A 15096-nucleotide genomic window follows, 5' to 3' on the forward strand; every position below is an offset into this window, starting at 1 on the left:
CTCAGATTGTGAGTCGAGCGCCTTATCCACCTGGCCTGCCACTTGGGGGCAAAATTCAAATGACATTGATAACGACAACTCGGGTAATGATGACAATGATCTAGAAACACGTAATCAATCCAGACGTAATTCTAGATGAGTGTTGTCCAACACGTTCGCCACTCGCCTCATTTGGCGAATTGATGCTCTTCATCATTTATATTTTTTCTTCGATTTTCGTATTAATATTCGAAATTTACGTTACCGTATTTTACGTTCTATCAGTCTTGACTGCTGACGGTTTAAAACCTATTTTTAAAAAGATTGCGCATTTGTTTTATTAATATTGCATATATTTTGTATTGTATGGCGAATATGGTGACCTGATCACAAAAGTTTGGCGAGCATCGAAGTCCTATCGGACAACGCTGCTCTAAATGCAGTACCAAGATCTGGGTGGGGGTGTCCTAAATGGTGGGATGCGAATATTCTTACGGTTCTGAAATATCTAAAAACTTGCATCACATTTAAATCAACAGTTTCGTATCTGTTTTAGATTAGGGAAAATAAGTAGTAAAAAAAAAGGGAAAAAATAATGTTCTTCTGGTTGTTGAAGAGGCAAAATATACAATAAACAAAGGAGGATTGATCTGAAATAAAATTACACTGATGTATATTAATATGATTTAAAGATTATTGTCAACTCTAGCACATATATTAATATTTTTTATGAATTACTTTCTATCGCCACTAGGTTAAAACTGACGGTTTAAGTGCCGAGGTATGATGTGAAATAAGATAATGATGTAAGGGTCTTATACGCTGACTCTATGTTGGTAGCTTCTCCTGTAAGCTGGGGTTTTAGTCCTACTTCTGGTGGAATTTTATTTATAATTCTGAAATAACATACCATACGAAAATGTAAGATATCTGTTATATACTCGTAGGTTAATAAGCTTTCAAAAAGTTGTAAAACGTATTGCTTTCTTATCTTCGCCATCCTGCTCTTTTACAGTATCCGAGTCAGAATGCTTAAACTGAATAGCGCAGTGTATTGAGATTTTAATTAATATAAAAATAAAGCTCATTTATTCAGAAAATAGTTTTACTAAATAAACAATATATATATATATAATAAAACATCTGATCATTTTGTATTAAAAGCATTTAACATTTTAAAGCATAAGAAACAATGATTCTAGTTTGCCCAAAGGGACTCTTAAATAAATGAAATATATTCGTTTCCAAGTAAAAATATCAAGAGGCATTATAATTGGTTCAGTCAAGTTAACAGACCAATAGATGGAGTAACAATATTGTTTCTGTATACACAAGGACAGAACTTTTGGACACAGTTTTTCCTAAAGTTGGAGTGCAACTATTCTCATGGTTTTGAACATATAGAATACAATATGAGACACATTACACCTTGAATATATAAGACACATTACACCTTGAACATATATAAGACACATTACACTTTGAATATATAAGACACATTACACCTTGAACATATAGAATATATGACACATTACACCTTGAACATATAGAATATGACACATTACACCTTGAACATATAAGACACATTACACCTTGAACATATATAAGACACATTACACCTTGAACATATATAAGACACATTACACCTTGAACATATAGAATATATAAAACACATTACACCTTGAACATATAGAATATATAAGACACATTACACCTTGAACATATAGAATATATCAGACACATTACACCTTGAACATATAGAATATATAAGACACATTACACCTTGAACATATAGAATATATAAAACACATTACACCTTGAACATATAGAATATATAAAACACATTACACCTTGAACATATAGAATATATGACACATTACACCTTGAACATATAGAATATATAAGACATATTACACCTTGAACATATAGAATATATAAGACACATTACACCTTGAACATATAGAATATATAAGACACATTACACCTTGAACATATAGAATATATAAGACACATTACACCTTGAACATATAGAATATATCAGACACATTACACCTTGAACATATAGAATATATCAGACACATTACACCTTGAACATATAGAATATATCAGACACATTATACCTTGAACATATAGAATATATCAGACACATTACACCTTGAACATATAGAATATATAAGACACATTACACTGCATTTAAATCAGCAACTTCATATCCATTTTAGACTAAGGGAACTTACCCGTCATACAAAGTGGTTCTTCTTGTTGTGGAAGTAAAACATAACACAAACAAAGTGTGTACGTCACAGAAAGATAAAAACTAAATCAAACCGGTAGATACCGATTTAAACTATGGAATCAACCCGCTTTGACATCTTTAGCACGTATGGCAATTAAAAACATTTTTAATACTTTTTTAACGTTTAATGAATCCAATAAACAGAAAGCGATATAAAAGTGGTCAATCCGAATGAAAACAGAATGATTAACTATTCGTGTTGCAGTGACATCTGATAGTGCGAACTAAAACCTCACATTAGCTTGGATTTTTTTGAGACATTTGATAATTATGTAACATGTGACATACCTTAATAAAAAAAAAGGTCAAGAAGTGACATATATAATATATATGTGCAAAAAGAATAATAATATTTTATGAAATTCATAAAAGAGCCCCTGCAAATGTGTAATGTAAAAATGAGTAAGTTAAAAAGAAAAAAAAATGAAATACTTGGTCTCCATTTTCATTCCAACTGGAACAACAGTAGTTGTGAAATGTTATGAAGAGTTACCTGCTCATCACATCTAGAATACTCTCTAGCTAAAACAATACAAGTGTCTTAAAATATATCTCATAACAGTATTATTTGTCAGCCTCTTTTGACCCATTTTTTTTATTTACGTGTTTTTAGTGGACATGTATCCAACATGTATCTTTATGCCTGCATAATGCATACATAAATCGTATTACGTTCTTGCTGAAAACAGAATGAAATACATTCATTAAATGTACAGTAGAATAAACAAAGCATAATTAAGATTTAGGCAGTTACATATATAACAGACGATTTAAAATAATGCATTAAGTGATCATTGTAAAATGTTCTCAGTGTATTTGTATATCTGCATTCATATATATATATATATATATTATGTTATGAACAAGTGACACTACAAATGAAAATGCAAACAAACATCTGAATTAATAAAATTTGGAAATATCCCAGTATAAATCAGAAGTAAAATCAAAACAACTGAAATAGAGTATGTTCATAAAACAAACAGTAACACAAGGTTCAACGTTTTATTAACATCAACCAACCACATTGTTAATTCTTGTTTTTTTTACCATATCCCATTTCAGTTGTTTTGATTTTATTAAATGTTTTACTTAAAATTTAGAAACTTTCTTTTTGTTATATTCAAAGTGTTTCATGAAGTACTAGCATGACAGAAATATTCCTTTCTAAACTTAACAACTTAGAGAATGTAGTGTAGTTTTAAAACAGACAAACACAGTGACTGGTAAATCTTTTATTCACTACAATTTTTGTTAACACTGCATGAATAACATTCTATACAAAAAAAATAAAAATAACAAAAGGAGTTTAATAGTGTTATTTTTTTATTAATGTATTATGTTCCAATGAAAAAAGTCTTTTCTTAGCAATAATGCACAAATGAATTAGTGAGTAATATAATACAAATGCTGTTTATGAAATCAGTATATTTTCATGCAAAAGGCACCAAAAGTTAAACCAACTTCTTTTATGTTGGGTTACTATACATATGAAACATATTACTACAACATAAGTGATGAAACAAAGTCTCAAAAACTGACAAACCTGTAACATAAAACTATAACTATGTGTGGTTGCTAACAATGACACCAGGACGAGACTGTTTCAGAGAAGAATCATGAATGATTTGTTGATCAATAGAAATGTTGCTAGTTTTCTGTGATACGAAATTAAAAACAGGTTCATGAGAAGAAATATCATCTGATACTCTCCTTTCTGACTGTGGTTTCCTTGGTGGCTCTGGATCATCTCGGAACATGTGGTCACCTTCTAGGTGGCGAATTGCTTCCACAATTGTTTCCAGGTTTTGGCGAGAAGTGCTGCTTACTTGATAAGTGTGAGGTGATGTGATGCAGTGAACACTTTCTCCAGTCCTAGATGGTTTTAGAGAGGAACCACAAACTTCAGTGGTAGTAGTTTGTGAAGTCTGACCAAAAGAGTCCAAGATGTGCAACTGTGATGAACATGTTTCTATGTTAATGGAACGAGAGGTGAATATAGGCAAGTTCTCTTCAGGGAAATCTTCCGAATTGTCCACATGATGAGTTGGACTTCTTGGAGAAGGAGCAAACACATTTTCAGTTTTCTGTAGCCCAGAAGTTAGGCTAGAAGAACATCCACCAGAAAAAACAAAAGGGAACTGCTTTTGCTGCAGAGGTGGTAGGTCTGCACTGAAATCCTTCAAATTATAGAAATCCAAATAACAATTATAATTCCAAATAAGTATACTTCCTAATGAATAACAAACAATTATTCAATAATAATACTATGAGTATGAAAAAGGTATATCAAATAATCACCCTTATTTTTGACTGAAAATAGGTTTCAATGCAAAAGAACAAAATTAGTTGACAAAGTAAAGTTTAGGGAAAAATCTTAAATGCATATTAAGATTACAATAATGTCATAATGGTACTTCTTGATGTTCAAGCAGTCACAATCATTTGAGTTAAAGATGTCAAGCTGTTTACATTCAAGAAACAAACAGAAAAGTTTAAGTTAGCTTAGTCAAAAATGAAACACCTTCAAAACTAATAAGTGCACTCTGCCTAAACTGAAATATACACAACCGTTATTAAAAAAAAGAAACTATATTTACCTCTGATGAATTTTGTGGGATTGTTCTTTGTACTTGACCAGGGTTTCAAAGCTTTGAGTTTGTTCTTTGAGCAATACTTGCATCTTGTGTTCCTTGTCTGATTGAATTTGCAGGTCAATCATTTCTTTTTTCATCTCTTCTGATGTATATTCAGTATCACCTATAGGACTCATGCTGCCAATCCCTTCATCTGAAGATTCTACTGCAAGTAAATAGTAAAACCCTCTATTATTCTGACACATTTCATAGAAAAATTATGATTTTCCACATAACAATAACATTACAAAATAAATAAATAAATAAAGAGGTTCTTCAGTTTATAACTAAACTGCCAACTTTAAACTTAAGGACAAATTTAAACTTTTACTAAACTGATTCTTTTTATGCTCACTTGGGAAACAAGTTTTTAAATTAAAAATATTTAAGGCTTTTAGTTTGATAATTTCTTTAATGAAAAAATATTACAAAGAATAGTTTTAGATATCAAAAACGTTAAATTGAAAAAAATTTGAATTTCTAAGCCTAGTAATAAAAATGTCCTTTGAAGGTTGATAATATTCTGTTTTGTATTTTCAAATTATTAATATATTATTATAATTCCTCAGAAACTACAACCAAATCAAATGCTTTAACTCAATGTTGCTGATATGGAATCTTTGTTTTTTAAATTCTAAATTATTTTAGATTGCAAACTAACCCTAATATACCTCAACGTAACTTCTTATGTTAATGTGAGAGTACTTGTTAATTACAAAATAAAAGTATGTTATGAAAGGCCAATCTGTGAATTAATAGTTATGGTATACAGAAGCCAAGATTACTACTGCTTTTAGCACTACTCTTTAAAAGTTCAACATTGATGAATAAAGTGGTTCATACTGTATAAATTTTTTAAAAAAAGCTTCAAAGCTTTCTGCTAAAAAAAGCATTCAAAGTTAAGTTTTAATTATACTTTTCTAAGCTTTATTTTAACCTATATTAGTTAACTAGAATAACAATTCTGATTTTGAAACATTTGGTTCAGAAGTTATATTATAACAGTTTTTGATTCTATTTTTCAATAATGATTATTTATTGACTTCACACTAGCTTAAGTAGTATTAAGTAATGTTCTTATAGTTGTCTCTGGGTTATGTTTACCCCGTGGATGTACCTGTTTCAGTTTTCTTGCGTTTAGGTAGTGGAGATTCAGGGTTGCTTCCATCACTATCCATATGCATCTGAGAATTGAGCAGCCTCTTCAGTTGGCAATTCTGAGCCAACAGTCTGGCTTTTTCCTGCTCTAACTGATAGATGTATTCAGTTGTCTGTTGCAATATGGCAGCCTACAGGGTATGGAGAGAGTAAAATTTAGTTTATGCATATTTAATACTAAAAAATCAACCCTATGAATATAACTGATTAACAGATGAATGTGTTAGCAGGAAATATCAATTTTCAATTTGCATATTCATGATGAAAAAACTGTTTGGTTAAATTCACTTTAACACAATAAAGTTATAAGAAGGTAAGCTTCAAATTCACCAGTTTTGACAAGTTATTTGGCAAAATTAGAAGTAATATTTACAGAACTGTGTTTAAAAAAAAATGAAAATATAGATAATTGACTTCAACACCCTTTCTATGTAATAAATAAATCAGTAACACATGAAAGTTACAAAGTGCATAAACTGAAATCTGGCAAAGCCTAGTTTATAATACTTCATACTTTCCTAGCTACAGCATTATATGCTAAATAATGACAAGCAATAACTTAAACAATACTTTAATTAGAGCTTCAGTTGTTCAACTTAGCTGCCCTAATAAACTTATACTAAGCTAAAGGCTTCATCTGTCTCAACTTACACAAACAAAATTAAATTAACATATTGTTAATACACTTTTCTTACCTGTATATAGCCATTTAAGAATTATACTGACTATTATAATCTATCAAAATTCATGCTTAGCATAATAACACATATACAATTTAAACAAGTTTGAACATAATTTCTTTAACATATAAATGAAATATTTGTTCAACTATTTGAACCATACATCCTTTTTTTTTTACTAAAGTGTTCATACACAGACATTTCCTGTGTAAAATAGTAATATTTCAACACAATAAACTGTGAACAATTGAAGTAAACCACAAAAGTTACGGTATTTCCTAGTGAAACTCAACTCCCAATTTTAACTTTCTATCTTAAAAGTGGTTCTATTTGGGGTTTGAAAGAGTTTACAAGTTTTTTTTTAGGAGCTCATTTTGGAACATGCATAATTATCTGAAGGCCTAATAAAGCTGATTCAAATTTTATTAGTTTTTATTTAAAAAACAAAAAGTTCAACATTTTCACATCCATTCAAGTGGCTCTCTCTCCAAGAAAGACACAGAGAAAAGATATTTTAGCATAATGCGTTGCTTCCATGTTAGAATTCTAATATTACAGTCAGTATATCATGTGGCCAACTGATATAATGCATTCAGTTTATTAGCACACTTTCCTAAAGCAAACAATACATGGGGATTCCTGAAGCGCGAGAGAAGTAAGAGGGAGAGACATAGTCGGGGGAGGGGGAAGATTTTTCCGTCTCCTCAAAAATACCAGTCAAAACTACAAAAGCCCATGTCTTCTGGTACAATGCAACTGTAGTTGATAAAGTCTCACCTAACGAAATATCATCCAATCTCTGGTTAGCCACGTTACTTCTACAGCCAATCAGAGAAAGAACTAAGAACACTTAAAAGCTATTCAATGTGAACCACCTTTGTGATTTTGAGTTCACTAAAAGTAAAAATTCATGAAAACATACTGCATCAAAAATAATCCTACTAATTTATCTTCCATGAATCTACCCTTCTCATATGCGGAGGAACCAGAAAGAGTCATCCCCACCCCTAGTCACTGAACTCTGTCTGGGTTCTAATGTGTGGTGTATCAAGTCATGGATTCGAAAGCGATTTGTAGACTGTGACCATGCGTAGTAGGCTACCACAGTTGACCACAGAGTCCGAAGATCCTGTCAGAGCCACTGAACTCTGTCTGGGTTCTAATGTGTGGTGTATCAGGTCATGGATTCGAAAGCGATTTGTAGACTGTGACCATGCGTAGTAGGCTATCACAGTTGACCACAGAGTCCGAAGATCCTGTCAGAGCCACTGAACTCTGTCTGGGTTCTAAGACGCAAAACGTGCTCTATTTGCGCTAGCCACTGAACTCTGGGTTCTAAGGCACAGAAACGCGCTCTCTTTGCATCAGCCACACAACTAAAGTAACATTGATGTCACAGGTAATAAATAATTCACGGAACTTAAAAAAGAAGTCCAAATGCTGAAAATGTGAGGAAATGGGTGATTAAAAAAAAGGGTAAAAGGTTCCGAAAGCCAGCGAAAGAATGTAATACTCATTAAGTACCCACGACCCATCGATGTACTTCCTTGCGAGCGATGAAACACGGGAAATTATCTAAAACTACATGGAGATGTCACCGAAAATATAAATTTTGGTTTGTTCGAATGAACATGAGAGTAAGGTGGCCTGGCGCCAGTCATAATCCTGTTTATTACATTATCGGTTAAAATCTTATAATAGGTAGGTCGCGTTTATTACATTATCCGTCAAAGTCGTGTTACATTGTAGGTCCGTTTTTTTTACGTTATTTGTGAATTATTAGATGAACGGTTGTAACACACGTGCAATCAGTCGTACGAGGGCACGCTGGTTGTAGTGAAATGATAACACAGGTACGATATTCTAAGAAATATATAATGATTTATTAACTGTTTGTTGGGATCTTTCACCACCTTATCAACCAACACGTGCAATTTGTTTGAATGGTTTAAATCACGTACTCGAGGGAGCGTTGTGAACCTTGTATCCTGAACACCTACAGTCAGCGGATTCTGATATCATTACATAACAAAATAATTTCTCTCACAGTATTGGATGTATCCTGAACAAACATTATTACGGTATACAAAATGGGTTTTGTTACTAAAACTAAACAGACTTACACAGCTTTTAACTAATTGGTAATTACTAAAAGTAAACAAACTTTCACAGCTTTTAACTAATTCGTAATAACTAAAACCAAACAAACTTTCACAGCTTTTAACTAATTCGTAATTACTAAACAGACTTTCACAGCTTTTAACTAATTCGTAATTACTAAAACTAAACAAACTTTCACAGCTTTTAACTAATTCGTAATTACTAAACAGACTTTTACAGCTTTTAACTAATTCGCAATTACTAACACTAAACAGACTTGCACAGCTTTTAACTAATTCGTAGTTACTAAACAGACTTACACACCTTTTAACTAATTCGTAATTACTAAAACTAAACAGACTTAAACAGCTTTTAACTAATTCGTAATTACTAAAACTAAACAGACTTACACAGCTTTTAACTAATTCGTAGTTACTAAAACTAAACAGACTTACACAGCTTTTAACTAATTCGCAATTACTAAAACTAAACAGACTTACACAGCTTTTAACTAATTCGTAATTACTAAAACTAAACAGACTTACACAGCTTTTAACTAATTCGTAATTGCAGAATTTTCGTTCTGATCTGAGAAAGTGCTTTACCATGAAATGTTAATAATATTTTTAACAGTTCATGTTATGGATTACGCCAGTGACTCCGTATTTTGTATTTATTTTAAACATTGTTTGTAGTTGAGAAACAACGGTTACAATAAATTATATTTTACACATTGTGCCGTGTGATTGTATGAAATTAAAAACCACCATCAATACGAACTTGAAACTCTATCTTCAACAACACTTTATTTACATAATTATAACTTCCCTTCACTTTTCGTTGTTTTGTACTCTTAAATGCGTTTCCTATTTTATACTAATTCAAAGTTCCATTTCCACTGATGCAAAGGAAACAAAACATACATTCTGATACACCATTCTGCAGATATAAAAAGGTTAGCTATCTTATCTGATTATCTATCTATCTTGGTATAATTCTCTGTACTGAATCCAGAGTATGACCCGAAATGCTAATATTGGTAGTCAATATCTCCGTCATTGAAATAAGTGTACTAATTACTGCATAAAACACACCGATTTAATGTCTGAAATTGACTTGTTCAAAGAAAGTTCAATGAAACACAAACACCTGTGAAACATTATATGAATGACTCGGCGAATGCAGAGAAAAAGAAAAACAAAAAGACACAATCTGGAGCTGCTAGCTTGTTCGATGTGGAATGTTAAGTGTATCACTTTTCATTGACGGTTAGTGATAAACACGAACTGAACCTATTTACAAAGGAATTCGTAAAATATCCAATAACAAACGGTGACGTGATGATGAAACCGTCAGTTACGAACTGAAGCCATAGATAAAACGACATTCGAGTGGTGAACCGTGATTTCCGTCTTACCTTCTGTACTGGTGGTATAAAAACATTCGACAAAATACCCGCCCTAACAAGAAAAACAACAGTTTAAAACTATGTAGAACAATTTCGTTACGAACACTAAAGTTACTCTAACTTTTTCAAAAGTTATCCCAGTTACTTTAGGCTAGTTTTAGGACAACCCCTTACTACAGATGAGATATTTGGGCACCGGCGTATTGCACAAGTTGCACTTTTTAAAAAGTAAACCAACAAAAGTATCAAAAACTCGGTAACTTAAAAGTTTAATGTGAAATTAAATTAAATACCCAAAGACACAAAAATTCATAAAATTAGACGCCCAATTATCCAGTAATGAACGTTGTGATCATTGTAGCGTAAAGTCTGAAACCAATCTGTGGGGTATGCACTAGTTAAAAATTACAATGTACAACTTCATACATGTGAGTAAGAGGAAGAGGTCCGAGTGAAACTGACCCCCCCCAGGTCGCGCACAACGACAAAACGCCAATACAGCAACGACACGCAAGAACTAATTAAAAACATGAAATACCTTTTTAGCTGTAACTTTAACCTTCCTCATTAGATACAGACGATATTGTACATGTTATTAACATATACATTACAGGATTATCACCACAAATTACAAAGTACTTCAGTGTTTCTACTCTGGAACATTAAACTAAAGTACTGTTTAACGCATACAGATGATTCTGTTTCTATTTTTTGGATATAAGTATTTTAGTACAGAGGAACAATTTAACCAATTGTAAATATATATAGAACTTGTGCAAAATAAAAACGTTTTAAACATAATTGTTCTGCTCTTTTCCAGAGACCCCCCAGTGGCACAGCGGTATGTCTGCGGACTTTCATCGCTAAAAACCGGGTTTCGATACACGTGGTGGGCCGAGCACAGATAGCCCATTGTGTAGCTATGCCAGTCCCTTGGGACAGGGAAGTTGGGTCTTGTAATTACCCTGAAGGAAATGGGGGGGGGGGGGGGAGCATGTGAACCAGCTTTCATTTCTAACACTCGTAAGTTATTTTCCATGAATTATTTGTATTTGGAATGTAATAAAAGTATATATAGATTATTTTCAAAAGGTGCATTCGTATGATATGCTTAAATTATTGGTACTTTTTGTGCAAAACACTAAAAATATTGATCTTTTTTTGCGAAAAAATGACGAAAAACTAATTTTACCGGAAAAGATTTGTTTGTTTGTTTCTAGTTAAGCACAAGATTTCTAAAATTTAACTCATTTTTGGTCAAGGACACATATCTCTGCTATAAAACATTACATTATTTGTATCAACCAGGCCTCGAATTCAAATGTAACATATTCAACCAGCAATATATCCCAACTTATGAGAAATGTAAAATATAGTGAGTCGAAGTTGGAACGAAAGTTTCGACGTATTTTTACAGAAGTTTAACTTCAATATACATTTAATCTTGAATACAATAAGTTATGGAAATATGACGTTAGACAAATATATATAATTTACATTTAAGGGTGAAGTAAACGTTGATATTTTATGTTACTAACGGCGATGAAAATGTACTGAACTTTTAATCAAAGTAAATAACTTTGTTAGTCAAGTTATTTTTTGTAATGACCATAGATTTATTAGATGTGAACTATTAAGGGTATAAAATGTAGCACCCGCTGACGTGTGTGTAACAACGTTATTCTCCATTTCTTCTGACCAAAATCAAGCTACGTCCAAAGACCTATTTGTTGAGAGCTCTGCATGAAGGTCACTCCGAAGTGTCACTTTGTAATAGCACTTGTCTTGGCGTATTTTCTTCATTATCCGCTTTTTCCTTTTCTTATTAACCAGTTATTTAGTGTTTACTTTTAAGAATAATGACTATAGTAATAAGTACTTTTCTATATTTGGCATAATTAAATCAATTCAATAAGTAATTTGTTTTATATTATTTATGTTGTTAAGCGCAAAGCTACACAATAGACTGCTTGTGTTGTACTAACCACGGGTTTCGAAACCCGGTTTTAGCGTTATAAGTCTGAGATTAGCCCAGTAAATAATGTAGCTAACCTAATAGGCTGGTCTCACTGAGTATACAAAGTCCAAGGACAAAACTTATACTGATCAGGATACATTGGTTCCTCAGTTAGGTAAGCTTGTTGTTATCGATGTTTCCGGCCATAATCCCCAATGATAGATATTCCACGACGTTCGAAGTTTGGCCCTAAATCCGTATACTAAGCCACCGAGAAAATATTCTCAGTATTATTACAAGTTTTTCACGAATAATGAATCTATATAATTTTATAGCTTATTTAGCGCTTAACAGTAGAAAAACCTTAAATTTCATAGACATTGACTTGAGTTTATTCCAGTAATTGTTTTTGACGCAAACTCGTATGTTATCTACATTCATACGTGATACGTGTAAGTGCCCTATTAAACGGATACCTGAAATTGTCAAATATCACTAACACATGAAGGGTATTGTTACTGAATAACTAGTGACACCACCATACAATATCATTTTTTTTAAAACTTTGAATAAGTAAAAGTTACAATTTTCTAAATGGAAATTTCTTTGTTGTTTTGGTCCCCACAGGAATTCCTCTACAAAATATTATAAGGCATTCTTATTTGCTTTTTTAGAATTACTAATACGGTTTTGTTCTGTTGACGCTGTGGATGATTGACTCGTTCTGCGAATAAAAAGACTAGCTTGCTGGTTCGCAAGTCCGTTTGGATGATAGTAAATTTAAATAAAAATAATTGGTTTTAAGTATTTCATTATATATCTATCGTATCTCAGTCGGCATAAGATCTTGTATTGGGCGAAAGGCCTCGTCGGCACTAGATATGGTAGAAGTACTATGGTTGAAATATTCTTATTTGCTTTCACTCATAAGCTCTTAGTATACATTAATAATACTGAAGTTAGGTAAACGATTATGGCAGTACTTATGCTGGTACGAACGTCAGCCGTCCTATGACAAACAACTGATGATGTTTGTAACAAAACAAGAAAAATGATTCACATTTTGTAAGCTATCTTTTCCCGTGTAAAGTACAAATTACACTTAAGACGCAGATCTTTTTTTTTATATTTCCATGTTAAACTAAACGTCATTTAATTATATATTTCTCTTTTGTCTCATTATACAACAAAATTAAAATGCTGGAAATATCATCTGGTATTTATGCTTTTTTTACAATACTTATCAACGTATGTCATGTGGTGACAAAATATATAAAAATACACGTCTAAACTTTTAGTAATGCTAAAAATAAGCCATTTCTCTGTATATTCTGCAACGAACAATAAACATTTCCAGTAGTAAAACCATGCCAAGTTATATTCATTTTCTTTTTTACCAATTCTTACAAAATCTTAAAATTCTTGACAAATATTAAAGCTGAATAAATTTATCACTTACAAGCATGTTTGTCAGGAAAGGCTGTTACACCTGAGATAACAAACATAAAAGAATGTGGGCTACTTGTTTCACGTGGGCTTTAGAAGTAAACATCAGCCTAGTTAGGAGGTTAGTAACCTATAAAACAGTAGCCAGTTTAGCCTCTACGAAGGTGATAATTAAACAGCGATGTTAGCGAAATGGAGCAACCCTGACAGATAAGGTTTAACTAATAAAGATCTAAACACATGAGCTGAATTCTAACAGGTCGCAAGTTGATTCTCCTTCGGCATGAATATCTTGCATGGTTTAACTGCAATACTACATTACGTAATATACTGTGTAATAATGAAGCAAAAACAAGCAAATAATTTAATAAAACTAAAGCTTATAATTCCTCCTCCTCTTTCCACGGGCTACACATACTAAAACTTTAATAGTAGCCGAATAATTGATCACAAAGAACTCCAATATTAGAATGTGAATAACAAAACTACTGATTTATATCTCAACTCTGTGGAAAGTAAAACAATGTAAAGATGTCATCTGGCTGTTCCGGAAGAGTGGATACCTGAATCCAGTTTACTTTCTCTTTACCGATTAGACCAAGGTCTATCTTGTTTGAGTGAAAAATGCAGGTAGAAAAATACCGTTCACAATGTCGTGAATACCTGATAGAAAAAAATAACAATAATAACTCCTTTCTTTATATATTATGTGTGTGTAACAGAAGGCTCCAGTCGCGACCACTTCCGGTACAGTGGAAGCATGTGAATAGGCCTCATTCTACTAGCACCTGCAAGTGTCCCCCCCTCCCCCCGGACAAGAAAAGGGCATTTTTAAAAACTCTTTTCAGAAAGATGGTAGCATGTATAGAGAGGAGAAACTGCACCTATCTTAGAGAAGAAAATACATGTGGTTTATAACTTATACACAGGAATACAAACATCTGCATGTGCTTGTAAAACACATTTTCAAAGATCTGAAGAAAGAAAAGCGACATATTGTATGGTAGGAACGAAAGACTATATTTTCAGGACTTTTCTCTTGTACTCCCACAGCTGAGTTCATTACTATAAAATATTCAAGTTGCGAGGTTTAGTTTAGGAGTTATTTGTCTAATAAACAGTGTAATAAATATACAGGCCTAGGAAGGGAGGAAGCTTCTTGTCGAAATCATACAATAAATATTACACACGTGCTTTCAGATGAATTAACTAAAGAAGTAAAAACTGTCTTTCAAAGTCGCGCTGGTTATTGGGTTACCTTAACATTAATTTATCTGATTATGATCCTACGTGTTTGTCAGCCATCATGTATCCTTGTGATAGTTACATTAGTTAAACTATAGGCTGAAATTTCGTTAATGCACTATTAACAGGTTGCTATATAAAGTGCCTTACGCTCTTAATTATAACTTAAGAGCGTAAGAGTGAAAGTAAAG

General features: G+C 32.3%; 1 protein-coding gene across 1 annotated transcript in view; it reads right to left on the reverse strand.

The window, feature by feature from the left end:
* Positions 1 to 3205: 3205 nt before the first annotated feature.
* Positions 3206 to 15096, reverse strand: part of LOC106457219 (transcription factor AP-4-like) — a 24150-nt gene continuing 12259 nt past the window's right edge. The window contains exons 3-6 of the mRNA XM_022383057.1: positions 6029 to 6200; positions 4876 to 5077; positions 4414 to 4455; positions 3206 to 4381 (exon numbers count right to left, since the gene is read on the reverse strand). Of these exons, the coding sequence (XP_022238765.1) occupies positions 3841 to 4381; positions 4414 to 4455; positions 4876 to 5077; positions 6029 to 6200 (957 nt within the window). The 3' untranslated portion in view covers positions 3206 to 3840. The remainder of the gene's footprint in view (positions 4382 to 4413; positions 4456 to 4875; positions 5078 to 6028; positions 6201 to 15096) is intronic.

This window comes from Limulus polyphemus, unplaced genomic scaffold, assembly GCF_000517525.1.
Source record: "Limulus polyphemus unplaced genomic scaffold, Limulus_polyphemus-2.1.2 Scaffold304, whole genome shotgun sequence".
NCBI lineage: Eukaryota > Metazoa > Arthropoda > Merostomata > Xiphosura > Limulidae > Limulus > Limulus polyphemus.